The sequence below is a fragment of the Aspergillus uvarum genome (genome assembly GCF_003184745.1).
Source record: "Aspergillus uvarum CBS 121591 unplaced genomic scaffold BO82scaffold_5, whole genome shotgun sequence".
Lineage (NCBI taxonomy): Eukaryota > Fungi > Ascomycota > Eurotiomycetes > Eurotiales > Aspergillaceae > Aspergillus > Aspergillus uvarum.
Genome location: NW_020291302.1, coordinates 437,709 through 451,900, shown reverse-complemented (window position 1 = coordinate 451,900; position 14,192 = coordinate 437,709). Strand labels below are relative to the sequence as shown.

The window sequence follows — 14,192 nt, the reverse complement described above, 5'->3', positions numbered from 1 at the left end:
TAGCCACAGATCAACGTCTTCAAATATATACACCCAATGGCAGGAAAATCCCAGATGTCTACGTACTGCTCCAGTCAAATATCTAACCATAGTTACAAGCACATGTAAAACAAATATGCTCACCAACCAAAACCTATATGATATAATTCAGAAATCAGCTACTTCCCCCAGCATTATCGCTTCTCAAGCTCCTGCCGAAGCGCATCAACCCACGCCAACTTCCCTTCCGCGAAGATCTCCCCGGCAGGGGGCATACGCGCGCCTTTGTCGAGCAAGATGGTTCGGATGATGACTCGGTCTCCCATGACGGCCTGATGATGGTAAATGTGAGAGGTGCAGTTGGGGCAGAAGTAACAGTGGACGGGGTTTCCGGAGGCTCCGGTGTAGGTATACGTGCTGGGTTTTCCGGAGAGGATTCGCAGTTGATCCTGTCGTCATCATCATCACCATCGTCCTGGAGATTAGCTTTGTTTTCACACGCGTCAATGTGTATGGTAGTATGCTTTTGCGCTCGTGCGCTGCCGGGTGGTCAGTAACGGTCACACACCTTGTGAATGATCTGATTCATCGAGTAAGGCCCACCCCCGAGTTTGCGGCACGTCTCGCAGTGACAGAGGATGTGTTCCGGCTCTGTGATCTCGGCCGTCCAGGAGCAGTCACCGCAGTGGCAGCTCCCGTGGAACGTGCCGGCTCCGATGGTGGGTTTCTTCGCTGTGGGACCGAAAAGGATGCCGTCTCGGATGTCTTTACATTAGGCTAGATTAGATTGGAGAAATTGATGGGGTAGGTCTCGGGCTTACCGATAACAACTGAATCCTCTCTGCATACATCTGTCAGTTATATTTCATCCAAAGCATACTGAAGGGCTCAGAACATACATCAAAGGCGCCGCGTTCCTCGAAAACTCCAAATGCACCGGATCCTCGGTCAAATAATAGTCGAGTTCGGCCTGATTCTCAAACTCCAGGACGAAACCATGTGTCATTCCTTTGCTGAATCGTTCCCAGCTGCGGTTCTTGCCTTGAGAGTTTTTGGGGAAATATAGTTAGCATTCCCCAGCGTTAATGTCTAGATGTTTGCCAAAGGACAACGCACCTGCTTTCATGCTCTTCATGTACGGGCGCCCAGTCTCCGGCTTCTTGCACTTCTCCTTCAGCGCGAGAAAGACGGCGAAGTGCTCCTCAAACTCGCTCCATGTTATGGAGTGTTTATACTTGAACAGGACGATGTGGGTGATCACTTCCGTCATGGCGGTCGGTGGTGGTTGGTTGATTGGTTGGTTGGTTGGCCAAGCTAAGGAAGAAGACAGTTGAGGACCCGGGGCGACAAGGCCCTGTCCCCTAGGGAGCTTATTTATACCGCCAGGTGTCCATTGGGGGCTGCTTTGTTATGTTGTGTTTCATGGCGTGCTTTTGAAGTGTAGGATGTGTGGGATAGTAGGATGGCCGGAGGGCGCGGGGAGAATTACTTTGTTGGGTTGGAGGAGTTGCTTTCCCCGCGCACGTGCCGAGTTGGGAAATTTGGGGTAAGAGCGGGTTTAGGGCGGATGGGCGAGATGCGGAGAAATTCCTTGCATTACTTGTACTCATACGAGTAGGTGAATAGTATGTGTTGCGGAGCGTCGATCCTATGGCATTGTCATGGGGTAAATTTATCTTTGTTCGTGAGAAGTTGAATGTTCAACGGCTAATCCTTCAGCAAATTCAAATCTCTGGAGCGAGCACGAAATGAGAGACCGACTACTCATCACTTGGTCTTTTGGTGGCTCGGATACCAAGGAGCTTGAGATGAGAAATGCCCGATATCTCTTCAAATCACCCTGACTGTGACAGGGAAGCAAACGGCACTGCAGAATATGACAACGGACACTGGAACAACATGGAGACGCGGCGGACAGCCAGTGAAAAAAATAATGTGTGTGCCTGTTGGAACAGGCTGGCAGGATCCAACATTCGCCGTGACTGTAATAGCAGACGGTATTTCGACTGAGAACTCTTGAGCCGCGTTATAAGAGGACTCGAACTGGCTAAAAGACGTGATACGCTACAAGAGGTCAACGCGCAACTCACATTACTCGAAAGATATCAGAACAGCCTCCAAGCTCTTGAAGGTATTTCGCACGCATCGTGGCTGCTTTTCGCAATGATTAACTGTCTGGAGATGTGAGCACCTCACAGCAGACGGAGCTCTAGGTATGTTCTTCGCCATTTGTAAACGCCTGTCCCGAAGCTGCATTGCCATGGGTCTCGTGGAGATACACTGGGTTGGTCAACTTGCTAATCGAGCTTGCGCAGAGCAGGAAGCAAGCCATGTCCCTTTAGTCAAGCCGCAAAAGCTCTTCTTGAGCGATGTTTTCAGTAAATAATGGGAACGACTGTCGCATCACACAGACTTGTCTTTGTCTTGGTATCTTGGAGCATTGCGCACTTTATTCCTCGCCACTGACAGTGAAGAGACTTCAAATTACTTGCTTCCAATCTTTGCGTTTAAGTTCAACGACTTGCCTTGTCGGCCACGTTATAAAATAGAAGATATGTATGGCAAGTAACCGTGCTTGATTGCCTTGTGCAAAAATGGGAAGTCAAGATTATGGGGAATAAAAGGCAACAATGAAGATGAGAATAGCCTGATTTCACTTGTAACCGTAGCCAGATGTGGGAGTGACATAGAGCCCACTACCGGTGCCTGGTCTTTGCAGACAAGTCTTGTTGCCAGAGCTACTTTGTTTGGCAGATCAGGGATCTCCTTTCAAACGCAATGCCGATAACTGAGCAAACATCCATCTCTCCATTCCTCTATACTCATCAAAGGAGCAATATCAGGAGTAACACAGGTATTATTTTCTGTTAAGTATCATCCTAGTTCTAATTTTGTTCTAGGAACTGGAACTGTATGTTCAGGAAAGGATCTCCTCTCTTCCATCAAACCATGTATGATGTCACGTGCAACCTTACAACATCACGTGCTCCAGCAGGAAGCAGTGAGTGACGTCACCAGCAGCAATGGGTAATCTCAATACCAAAGTTACCGGTATGTTGCCCCAAACACAAGCCAACTAAAATCATCTCGACCGCCAAAACCTCAACCACTGGATGGTCGTGGCTTTTAGAAGGACTGTCATGGCCTCTTGAGATTGCACGCCTCTGATTTTCTGGAACGGGCTTCCATGAAATTCAGCTGTCATCATAATGGAGAGCCTTGATGGGATTTCCATCCCCCGCGATGCTGCGGAAGATCGCAGTGTTGGCCATCTCGACGGCGGCCGTTCTTCCAGAGCATCTCGAGATGGTAGCAGCTCTCCAGACTCTCCGACTGACTTCAATTTCCCTTATGCAGACACCTCCTTCACCTCTGGCTCGAGCAGCAAGCTGGCTGGCGACCAGCCCGAGTCAGCGTTGCGAAGCCTTCTCGACTTGGAAGACGATCGGAAGTCCCCCCGCGCGGGCTCACCGTTCCCCTCGCTACCCTTCAGCGCCCCTTCAGCTCCCACAGCCCCTCTGAGCGAGGAGGGCGAGGAAGCTGAAGATGAAGAGCCGCAGATCGCAACCTCCTTCGAGCGGGACTCGACGCCCACTTCGGCACAAAAGCAGCGATCTGCGTTCTTCGACACGGGCGGCGAAGAGGGAATCAACCGCATGCACAAGTTCTCGCTGTACGAGACAGCCACCCGCTTCTACATGGTCGGCATGGACTTGTCGGACACACGCTTCCGGATCATGAAGATCGATCGGACCTCGGAGTCGGGCGAGCTGATCATCTCGGAGGATGATATTGTCTACAGCAAGCGGGAGATGAGCCAGTTGTTGGATACCATCGACGACGGCAATAAGAGCTCGGGCGGACTGAAGCTCAAATGCAGCGCCTGGGCTATGCTTGGTTTCATTCGCTTCACGGATGCTTATTACATGCTCCTAGTTACAAAAAGAAGTCAGGTTGCCATGCTCGGCGGTCATTACGTCTATCAGATTGATGGAACTGAGTTGATCTCGTTGACGACGTCCAGCTCATCCCGCCTGCGACCGGAGAAGAACCCCGAGGAGGCAAGGTACATTGCAATCCTGAACAACCTTGACTTGACCCGGTCATTCTACTTCAGTTACTCTTACGACATTACCCATACTTTGCAACGCAATATCTGCCGAGAGCGCAAAGCTCATCATGAAGGACAGCCCAAGACATTCCAGCAGGATTACAACCCGATGTTTATCTGGAATCACCATCTTCTCACCCCGGCTCTTACCAAGTTACGCAACCCTTGGGAGTGGTGCCTTCCGATCATTCATGGCTATGTCGAACAGGCTAAATTGTCAATTTACGGGCGGATTGTGTACATAACAATCATTGCTCGTCGTTCTCGGTTCTTTGCCGGCGCTCGTTTTCTGAAGAGGGGAGCCAATGACCTGGGATATGTGGCCAATGACGTCGAAACTGAGCAGATTGTCTCTGATATGGCGGCTACGTCGTTCCATGCGCCTGGCCCGCTGCTCTACGCGAATCCGCTTTATACATCATACGTCCAGCATCGTGGCAGTATTCCGCTCTATTGGACTCAGGAGAACTCCGGTGTTTCCCCCAAGCCAGACATTGAGCTGAATTTGGTTGACCCGTTCTATTCTGCTGCCGCTTTGCATTTCGACAATCTGTTTGAACGGTACGGTGCTCCAGTCTACGCATTGAACTTGATCAAAGCTCGAGAGAGGACTCCAAGGGAGTCAAAACTTCTCAAGGAATACACCAATGCGATTCAGTATCTCAATCAGTTCCTTCCTGAGGATAAGAAGATTATCTATCAACCTTGGGACATGAGTCGTGCTGCGAAAAGTCGCGATCAAGATGTGATAGGGACACTCGAAGATATTGCAGGGGACATTATTCCAAAGACTGGGTTCTTCCAGAATGGTGTCGATGCCGAATCCGGGCTCCAACTGCAGAACGGAATAGCGAGGACCAACTGTATCGACTGTCTCGATCGTACGAATGCCGCTCAGTTCGTGATCGGCAAACGCGCGCTTGGCCATCAGCTCCACGCTTTGGGAATCATCGATGGAACAACAGTGGAATACGATTCGGACGCTGTCAATTTGTTTACTGATATGTGGCACGATCACGGTGACACCATCGCCATTCAATACGGAGGCTCTCACCTGGTCAACACCATGGCAACCTACCGCAAGATTAATCAGTGGAGCAGTCACTCGCGAGACATGGTCGAGAGTTTCAAGCGATACTACAACAATTCCTTCCTTGATGCTCAACGCCAGGAAGCATACAATCTCTTCCTTGGCAATTACATCTTCTCCCAGGGACAGCCAATGTTGTGGGACCTGTCTACCGATTACTACTTGCATCATGCCAATCCAAGGTCGTGGTCAAACAAGAAGCGTCCTCACTATATCAACTGGTACAATCCGGACAACTTGAAGAAGTTCGAATTGCCGCCCCCTTCTAAGCCGCTCAAGGAACCGTTGTCACACTATGACGACTATTGGCTCGAGTACTACCGCCCGCTAGCAGTCTCATCATTCTCCAAGGTGTTCTCCTACAAGATGAACTCCACCCTCCGGTACCTGCCTTTCCGCCCTGGATCCGGTGCTCCCTACGACATAAGCCCCTTCGTGCCCAGGATTCCGCATGAACCGGTGAACCGCGAGCGTCAGACCCACCGAACTGTCAAGATCCAGGAACCGGATAAAACAGCAATCGGCCGTTCCAACTCCACAACCTCGCAATCCAATCGCCGTTGGCTGAACCAACCCCTTTCCGCGGACAAACAGCTTCCGGCCGCAGGAATCATGAAACAACCCACATACACGTCTTTCGGAACGCCTTCACAGACCACCGCTTCCCTCCAATCCTCCCTGGAACCCGGCGCCACGCCCAGCAAAGCGCAAATCGCTCAATGGACCTTGGGACAGCTCGTGCACGACTCCCTCAACCCCACGGTCACCGCCGCGGAAGCCGAAGAGTACGAACGCTACATCAACCATCCCCTGAAAGTGCCCCTCGTAGTCACCTCGGAGAACGAACTCACCGCAACCTCGATCCGCGAAAACGAAGCCAACCTCGACTACATTGAGTATGCCAACAAATGCAACGTCGAGGAAGCCAACCTGGAGGCCAACGCACTCGAAAACCTGGCGGACTACGTCGAATACCTCAACGTTCCCGAGACCGGCCTGACCGTCGTCGCGGAGGACTACGACAAAAAGCGATACAAGCGCTACCGGCAGTGGTTGCGGGGCAAGAGTCTTTTCAAGCAGCGCGTCGATGCTTGATTTTGATGTTCATCATTCCTAGGGGGGGTGGAAGCATGTTTCATGGAAAAGCATGTTTATAGAGAACTTTTGTCTTCTGATTGATTTTCGTCCCGCTTTTGTTCAAATGTTCCACGAAATGTGTTGTTCACGAAATGCCCTTGTCATGACATGATACCCCCTTTGCCGCGTGTGTGCTCACTTCCTGATGTTTTCTGCTGCCGTCTTATCCTGTGATTTTTTCCGTTGTGATTTACGTGTTCCATCGGGGTTGAGGAAAAACTAGAGTTTCAGATAGCGTTGTAACTACCTAGTACCTATTGTGGCTATTTCTCATTAAGGATCAGCATAAAATTGAAGCATTGTTTCAGTAGCTTAATTTTGTAGGCAATACTCGGATAACGTCGCCCGTGATCTCGGGGCTTTCGTTTTGGTATCCTACAGCAAACGACGAGTGCCTCGCTCATACTAACAGCCAAAGGGAATATTTCGATATGACGAAAGATAATTTGACTGAATTATTCTTCTGCCTGCCCAAAATACCTCCCATCCGACGGATCCACCTCCGCAAAGAGCAAGCCCCGCAGCTCTTCCTCCGCCGCCACGAGGTTCTCCAGCTCCTTGCCAAAATCACCGGTTGCGAGGGCCTCCTGCTCCGGCGTGTCCGGCCGCAGGGGCTTTTCCATCGCCAACCGGAGCAAAGCGACGACGCCCTGAAGCTCGTTCTTCAGCCTCTCGAGGGTCCTCAACCGTTCATGGTCGTCATGGCTCCTGGAATTTTTCAGGCCCCTAGTGGCGGCCCGGATCTCCCGCTCCTCGTCGACGACGTTCAACCAGCATGCACAAACCCCGCCTAGGATCTCCGTCCGCCAGCGCCAGACGCGCGGGTGGGCGTTCAGGATCACGGCGCGGGCGACGTCCAGCGCTGCGAAGAGCAGGGGCGGGTGCGCTGTCCCGAAGGGGTTGGTGAGGGTGCTGTAGATCAGGGGGATGATCTCCTGCAGGTACTTGGTGGATTCGATGCGCAGGGCGCTGATCGTCCGTTGGGTCTCGGTGAGGAGCAGCGTGGAGAGCCTTGGGTGGGGGAAGGAGGTCAGTGCGGAGGAGTCGGAAGGGGAGGTGATCGGGTTCGTGGAGCTGATGTGGTGGAAGGAGGTGATGAGGTTGTCGCGGAGGGTTTTGGTCAGCGCCGCGGTGAAATCGGGTTTGCTGCTGCTGCTGCTTTTACTGCTGCTGCCGGTGGCGTAGCTGGTTTCGAGCAGCGCGTGCAGGGCCGGGTAGGCGGTGCTCAGGAGGCGGAGGGAGTCGTCTTCCGGGGTGATGGTCGGCAGGGAGAGCAGGCACGGCCGGAGGGCGTCCTCGAAGACGGAGCTGAGGTTCGTGCGCCGTAGGATGTCTGATTGGGCGGAGCGGATGGGTTGCAGGAGTTCTGTGAGGAGGATGCAGCCGTGGATCTTGGGGGGGAGGGTTTCGTCGTCGATGAGCGCGAGGATGGGCGGGATGAGTTGCGAGAATTGTCGTTCTAGTTGGGTGATTGATGTAGACTTTGCGTGAACAGTCTAGGGGTTAGTGATTTTGGTTTCTTTGGGCGTCGAATGCAGGTGATAGGGAGACAAACGTCATATTGAGCGAGTGCCCAGCTGAATACTGTGGTCGAGTAAACGGCGAACGCCTTCCAGGGCTTCGCTTCGGGGTCAAGAGTGGTGAGGTCGAATCGGGCCAGGGGCACAGGGTGGAAGTTCTTGCGACCCTCTGCTGTGATGGCTGGGTTCCTGGTCTTGGTGAAGAGAGGCCGGATTTTCTCCTTCAGGGTCGTCTCAAGATGCGTCCACAGAGCGCCATCGGAGCGCGTGGTTGCACTGAAATCCTGAAGGATATCGATTGAGATCCGGTGCGCTTCTTCGGTGGACCATGGATCTTCTTCTGAAGTGAAGCTGGCAAGCGCAACCAGAATATTAGGGATGTTGGCAGCTCTGCTAATGGGGTACACTTTATTCAATCCGGAGATGACGGTGATAGCTTGCGCCAGCTTCTGCTTCTCTTCAGCAATAGCAGCAAGCTTGCGTTCTAGAGGCATGGTTAGCAGCGGATTCTTTCAAGCGAATGGGGCTGGTCTTACCACTGGCCTCTTCGATTGTCTCCGCGAAGATGGGCGAAGGGAGAGCAGCGTTGCTTGCCCAGTCGTAGATGTAGTCTGCCGCCTCTACATCGGCTTCAAGCACCGTCTCAGAAGTCCATTTTTGCAGGACGGCTTGTGCCACCAGTAGGTTCTCACGAAGCTGATGGGGATTTGTCAGCAAGAACTATTGTATGTGCTGAGCTGGGCTCTTACTTGGGCAGGGTCCGATTCAACTTGAGATAAGCAATCCTGCCATAGATGACTTAGCCCTCCCGATGTGGTATACCGGGCAGTGGCAGCCTCCGGGAGTTCAAGATCTCCTCGCGGAAGGGATTTGCGTGCTGCCGCGCGGAGTTCTTCCATCTATCCGTGCAGTTGGCAGGCAATCCAGCTCTCTTGTCTTAGAAGAAGATCACAGTGGGCCTTCTTTGTTGAACTTTTGTCCCTCGAAGGTTAACAGGCGGGGAAAGGTTCAGGTGACACAGAAGTAGTTTGAGAAACTGAGGGAAAAGTTGGACTGCGATCCCATGGTTTGTATGACGGCAGTTTATGCTGCGAGCGGTCAGTTGGCGGATTTCGCCCAAGCCGTTACGCTGCAATTCCATAACTACAATTACTAAAGACCATAAAACATTGTTCAGCTATGAGCTAACTTCTATTCTTAAATTCTGACTCTATTAGACTCCCAGCTCTTGTCTTTTATCAGCTAAGACTTTCAGGACTTCCTCCTGATCGGTTGACTCGGGATGCACTAGTTGCCATTCAACCACCATCTGCAATGCCTTGGCCAGCCATGGTCCCTTCTTACCACCCATTGTCTTCATGACCTGATCGCCATTGACAAGCGGTTTCAGATCGTATACATCTTGCAGGTTCTGTTCCCTGATGTACGCAATAAACCCGGCATACTCTTCGACCACTAATATACAACATAAGTCAGTTCTCGCTCGTGTTGTTCAAAGAGAAAGAGCTTGAGATTCTCACCTAGGTCATACTTGCGTCCGCTCATGACCTCCTGAAGTATAGCCTGAACAATGCACAGCCTCCAGTCCTTTTTCCAAGAACGAATGTGCAACCCAACGTGCCTGCGGACTTCCATTGCCGTGCCACTCACAGTCCCTTCCAAAATTGAGTTCTTCACCTGTATTATCGACTGCCAGCTTGCTGCTGCATCTCCAACAACAGATATTACTTTATTGTCGGCTCGCAAACTTTCTTTGGCAACCTCTGCAGCCCGAGGCGGTGGTGGCCGCCCCTTGCCTTTTGCGGGGCGGCTTGGGACCTTCGACCACGGAGCCATTGCTGAGAGCATCCAGGCGTAGAACTCCTCTTGCCTGTCGCGAATGAGAAAGTCTCGAACTTGTTCCACTGTCTGTCGAGGGTCGACGTCATTAGGCCGTATCAGCCTCTCTACTGTGTTGTAGGCGAAAGGCCAGGATGAAGTCTCGACAGTAGCATCATCCTGGAAATTAGCGAAGATAGTCGGATAAAGACCTAGGCGATCTATTATATGTAGTGCACCGCGAGGGTCAGGTCCTAGGGTTGGTCAGCATAATACGTAGCGTAAGTTGGAGGCACATTCGCTAACCATAAAGCATCTTTTCAAGCTCCTTCAGGACACGCTCACGGCTAATTTTAAGTTTTAGAGCCTCGCCTATAAGAGCGTTCTGCATCGCTGCCTCGGTTTCAGGGTGTATTATGTATCCCAGGCGGCTTGCGAAACGGATTAGTCGTAGCACGCGCAGTGGATCATCCTGGAATGTTTGATATGGCTCCAACGGGGTGCGGATGATTCGGTCCTGCATATCCTGAAGACCACGTCTGGTCAAATCTTCGACCTTGGACTCATTGAGATTGTAGAAAAGTGCGTTGATGGTGGCATCTCGGCGCAACGCGTCTTCCTCAGCTGTTCCGAACTCCATCTGAGGGTTGCGGCTGTCGGCGGTATATGTCTCTTTTCTCAAGTTGACCAAGTCCACATCGAAGCCGAAGATATTGGTCGTCACTGTTTCCAGGTGCTTTGATTTCTCCGGATTTGCCTCGATCTTATGCAAACTGACAAGCTCTTTGCCTAGATCGCTGCTCGCATGATTCTTCCGGTATTTGTCCAAGTTACCAGGGATGTCCATGTATTCTTTCAGCAAGAGCCCAAACTGGTATCCAGTCATGTTGTTGATACCAACATCGATATCTTGGCTGTCGACTCCGAGCAATTTGTCGCGCACCCATCCTCCAGTGAATCGCAGGACAGTGCCGGAGAGGTTCGCATCCTGAGAACCTTCTGCGCACCTTCGTTCATGTATATACTGTGCGACATCAAGTAGAAGAGTTTTGAGAGTATTCTCGAGTGGTGTCAGCTGGATTTCAGGGAGAGTATCGGTGGATTCGCCCATGGTGTTCTCGCGCGGGGCAGCCACAGACAGGCGCCGTCTTTTTTCCGGTCGGTAAGAAGGGCTGCGGGATTCGGGACGTCTCATGGACGAACTGGAGATAGCAGCTCTGTGCCTATGCGAATGATACCGTGTATACGAACGGAAGGTAGATATTTGAGGACGAAGGTGTGTTTGAGGGGTAGAATTGGCAGAGCTATAGGTTCGTGAAGAAAGAATGACGGCGGGGCGGAATCGAGGGAACTTGACCAGAGGACGGGAGAGATGAGTCGCACACATTGACATATGCCATGACAACCGTGACTCAGAGACGTTTTACGAGGAGAGTATGACAGAACATTGACCGTGTTTATCTTCATAAGCGAGAAGTCCATCCCAAGGATAGAGCATGACTACAGCGACTTGGGATAGTACAACCGGCAGATTCATGCGGGCTCCCCTCACCGCCTGCCTCTTCAGATCCATTCTCCATCGGTACGGTGAGGTCACAGAGAGCCGGTTTGTTGTTATTGGCTTGTTGACTTCGAGATGATTGACAATCTAATGTGTATCGATTAAATGAATCTCTGAGCCTAGTTTGAAATCCTGCCAAGTCGATAATTGCCCGTGGCTGACAGGAGGTCTCACGTGCATGCCGGTTTACCTCTATCGTTCTCCCACGTTGCGGCCGCGGTGAAGTGGCTTCATTCATTCCAGCACCGTCTTCTTTTCTCTTCATCTCCCTCTTTCTCCATTCCACATCTTCCAGGCTGACGGCTGACTCTGCTCCTCGCGCGCTTCTTGTTTGAACTTCTAGCCTTTCTGACCCCGTCTTCCCAGTCGATGGGCTCTAGATTTCTTTCAACCTCTTTTAGTGTCGCGTCGCAACTTACTCGGAGTCCATGACATCGCCCGGAGATGCTGCTCCGGTCAAGCCTCCGCCGTCGTTCTCGCCCGGCGTTCCGCGTGTCGCTTCCAAGACGAGGTATCCAAACCAGCGCCGCGATTCTTCTCCGTCTCTAGATGCAGATCTTGCTGAGTCCAGGGTCGCATCCCCAACCCCGCCTCTTTCCGCCACGACGTCAGAATTGCCAATCCGATCAGCATCACCGCGGACACCGTCCTTTCGATCGTCAACACCCCAATTGGCCCGGTCATCTCTCGGGTCTCCGGTAGACGGACGGTTTGAAGGCTCCGAGGAGATACGATCGCTGATCATACGCTCGTTTTCCCCTGTCGTCGGAGTCTATGCATCAGCGGACACTGATGAGTTAGTACGGCAAAAGGGGTTTGCGGGCGGGTTCTGGCAGTTAATCCGGCCATTTGGCGAGACCATCCCAGGAAAGCTTGTCATTCGGGATAGTGTTGGAGCGAGTCGGAGCTGGGAGGATTATGGAGTGCGCTTTGTCGATCTTGGAAACAATAATCAAAGTCCCCCTGAGTCAAGCGGGGGGCGGAGCTCCCCTCTAGCACACGTGGAGGAGGTCTTGGAGAAGCAACTGGGCTCATTGGACGATCCGCTGGGCGGGTCTTTATACCCTAAGGACTTTCTCGGTTTCCCCAGCACATCACCTTTATACAAACTATACCTTCGACAGCTTTTATCCATAGCATCGGCGACACCCCACGAGACTTTCCGACATCCAGTGGCCTGTATTATCGCCATCAGCTCGCGCAACACTGCTCCTCTGGAGACTCTCAGACGACTCTATGCAGACACCAACAATGGAGACAAACGGGTGCCTGACTGGATCCATCCTGAGTATCTCCGGTATTACGTCTTAGTGCATGATGAGGATCGCGACGACATCACAGAGTCTACGAAGCTATACGATCAAATGAAACGCCATTTTGGGCTTCACTGTCACCTGCTGAGATTGCGCAGCAATCAATGTGTGGTTACAGATGATGACAGTATTCAAGTACCTGAGTGTGAATGGCTTTCGCCATCGGAGCGATTGTATGGACGGACAGGTGAGACCGGCCGCTTGGACTGATTGTGCGTTAAGTGCTAATAATTGCCAGAACCCTTAGTAGACCTTGATACGGGTGGGCTTCCGCACGTCTTTGAGTCGGATGTGATGGCGATCAAGGCTTTCGTTCGGGAATTAATTGCGCAATCAGTCGTACCGTACATGGAAAACCGAGTGGCGGTATGGAATGATCAAGTCGCCTCTCGCAGACGTGGTATCAGCGGAAGATTCATGTCCATGTCACGCCGTTGGGCAGGCTTCGGATCCGGCTCTCGATCCAGTCTGACCTCTGGTGGAGCAAGTGGCAATTATGATACTGCTCATGGCTACTACAAATCCGACGCGCCCGAGGCTGTCCTACGTAAGATGGCTGATTTTGCATTTATGCTTCGTGATTGGAAGCTTTCCGCATCGACGTACGAACTTTTGCGGTCCGATTACGCGAACGACAAGGCTTGGAAATATCACGCTGGTGCCTATGAGATGTCGGCTGTGAGCATGCTCCTGAGTCCATCTTCCATGGGTACCAAAGTCAAGATTGATGCGATTGATCAGATGCTTGAGACGGCCTCTTATTCGTACTTGACTCGATGTTCGGATGCGCCTAACACTCTACGATGTCTGACTTTAGCGATGGAGTTGCTTAAATCACGCGGCGGCTCTGCGGTAGAGAGCGCGGCTAAATGGGCCATGCGGGTCATGGACCAGGGTCTCGCCGGCTCTATCGGTCAGGGTCTGTTTAGTGAACGGATCTCAGCCTGTTATGCTGCTCGTAATGCCGTGCCCGGCATGAAATGGGGGTCTCGTCGTCGCAAGGCCGGGATGTGGAGCGTTTTCGCTGCAGATCTGTGGCTTCGACTAGGAAAACCGTCCCTAGCCTCGGCAGCCTTGGAGGAGGCGGAGCGTCTGTATGCGGACGTTCTGCAGGTTGATGGGGCATTTTCGATGCCGGAGATGCAAACCTTCATTGACAACCTCAGACATGCTGTGAAGGTTGAGTATCTCGAAGCTCGAGGCCTAGATACTAGGGACGAGACAGCCACCGCAGCAGCTCTGGGAACCGAAGAGACGAGCGAGCAGCTGGATCGACGCAAGAATCGGAAGTCCCTGATTGTGAATCCTCTGGACTCCGGACTTAGCCCGATACAAGGTATGAGGGATAATGACAATGCAGCCGATGATGACTTTGAACGAGCTTAGGGACGGAATGAAAGGCCGGATAGGCGCATGGGAGGTTATACATCATTATAGACACTCGTCGAAATCTAATGCTCCGTATATACGTACCGCCTGCGTTGTAGTTGCTCTCCTCTTTCACGTTGCCCGTCACTGAGCCATCACCTCATGTATGCCCGGCGTGCAGTAACCAGGGTCTCCCGTCCGATGACGTCCACGGTCCTTTTCCGGAATGAATCCTCACGTGACTTGATCTTATCGATAAGATCACCACCCGGACAACCAACGGGTTGGCCCATTT

The 14,192-nt window shown here is 52.1% G+C and overlaps 4 protein-coding genes across 4 annotated transcripts; 2 read left to right on the top strand and 2 right to left on the bottom strand.

Annotated features, from left to right (window-relative positions):
• Window positions 1-4: 4 nt before the first annotated feature.
• Window positions 5-1,417, bottom strand: BO82DRAFT_350709 (uncharacterized protein). The gene is made up of 5 exons (XM_025634228.1): window positions 1,096-1,417; window positions 879-1,020; window positions 801-820; window positions 548-744; window positions 5-428 (listed from the first exon to the last, which is right to left on the bottom strand). Exons 1-5 carry the CDS (start codon window positions 1,247-1,249, stop codon window positions 174-176), a joined length of 768 nt encoding a protein of 255 aa, XP_025496119.1. The 5' UTR covers window positions 1,250-1,417; the 3' UTR covers window positions 5-173.
• A 1,673-nt stretch (window positions 1,418-3,090) lies between these two features.
• BO82DRAFT_350707 (phosphatidylinositol-3,5-bisphosphate 5-phosphatase) lies at window positions 3,091-6,601 on the top strand. The gene has a single exon (XM_025634227.1). The coding sequence runs from the start codon at window positions 3,189-3,191 to the stop codon at window positions 6,273-6,275; it is 3,087 nt and encodes a 1,028-aa protein (XP_025496118.1). The 5' UTR covers window positions 3,091-3,188; the 3' UTR covers window positions 6,276-6,601.
• A 1-nt stretch (window position 6,602) lies between these two features.
• BO82DRAFT_380535 (tRNA adenylyltransferase) lies at window positions 6,603-11,113 on the bottom strand. The gene is made up of 7 exons (XM_025637768.1): window positions 9,962-11,113; window positions 9,358-9,909; window positions 9,087-9,292; window positions 8,587-8,736; window positions 8,374-8,533; window positions 7,873-8,321; window positions 6,603-7,798 (listed from the first exon to the last, which is right to left on the bottom strand). The coding sequence occupies exons 1-7, from the start codon at window positions 11,046-11,048 to the stop codon at window positions 6,773-6,775; spliced, it is 3,630 nt and encodes a 1,209-aa protein (XP_025496117.1). The 5' UTR covers window positions 11,049-11,113; the 3' UTR covers window positions 6,603-6,772.
• Window positions 11,114-11,475: 362 nt separating this feature from the next.
• BO82DRAFT_301560 (TRAPP III-specific subunit 85 family protein) lies at window positions 11,476-13,991 on the top strand. Its single transcript, XM_025632091.1, has 2 exons — window positions 11,476-12,716; window positions 12,768-13,991. Exons 1-2 carry the CDS (start codon window positions 11,645-11,647, stop codon window positions 13,913-13,915), a joined length of 2,220 nt encoding a protein of 739 aa, XP_025496116.1. The 5' UTR covers window positions 11,476-11,644; the 3' UTR covers window positions 13,916-13,991.
• Window positions 13,992-14,192: the final 201 nt, after the last annotated feature.

What these genes read in the sequence shown, in the direction of transcription:
- BO82DRAFT_301560 (XM_025632091.1), top strand. Translation starts at nt 11,645, where the DNA reads ATGACATCGCCCGGAGATGCTGCTCCGGTCAAGCCTCCGCCGTCGTTC. An exon ending in GCGATTGTATGGACGGACAG is followed by an intron (nt 12,717 to 12,767) that starts GTGAGACCGGCC and finishes AATAATTGCCAG; the next exon opens with AACCCTTAGTAGACCTTGAT.
- BO82DRAFT_350707 (XM_025634227.1), top strand. Translation starts at nt 3,189, where the DNA reads ATGGAGAGCCTTGATGGGATTTCCATCCCCCGCGATGCTGCGGAAGAT.
- BO82DRAFT_350709 (XM_025634228.1), bottom strand. Translation starts at nt 1,249, where the DNA reads ATGACGGAAGTGATCACCCACATCGTCCTGTTCAAGTATAAACACTCC. An exon ending in CATGAAGAGCATGAAAGCAG is followed by an intron (nt 1,021 to 1,095) that starts GTGCGTTGTCCT and finishes AAAACTCTCAAG; the next exon opens with GCAAGAACCGCAGCTGGGAA. An exon ending in AGGAACGCGGCGCCTTTGAT is followed by an intron (nt 821 to 878) that starts GTATGTTCTGAG and finishes AGATGTATGCAG; the next exon opens with AGAGGATTCAGTTGTTATCG.
- BO82DRAFT_380535 (XM_025637768.1), bottom strand. Translation starts at nt 11,048, where the DNA reads ATGTCAATGTGTGCGACTCATCTCTCCCGTCCTCTGGTCAAGTTCCCT. An exon ending in GCTTGAAAAGATGCTTTATG is followed by an intron (nt 9,910 to 9,961) that starts GTTAGCGAATGT and finishes GACCAACCCTAG; the next exon opens with GACCTGACCCTCGCGGTGCA. An exon ending in TTGAATCGGACCCTGCCCAA is followed by an intron (nt 8,534 to 8,586) that starts GTAAGAGCCCAG and finishes AATCCCCATCAG; the next exon opens with CTTCGTGAGAACCTACTGGT.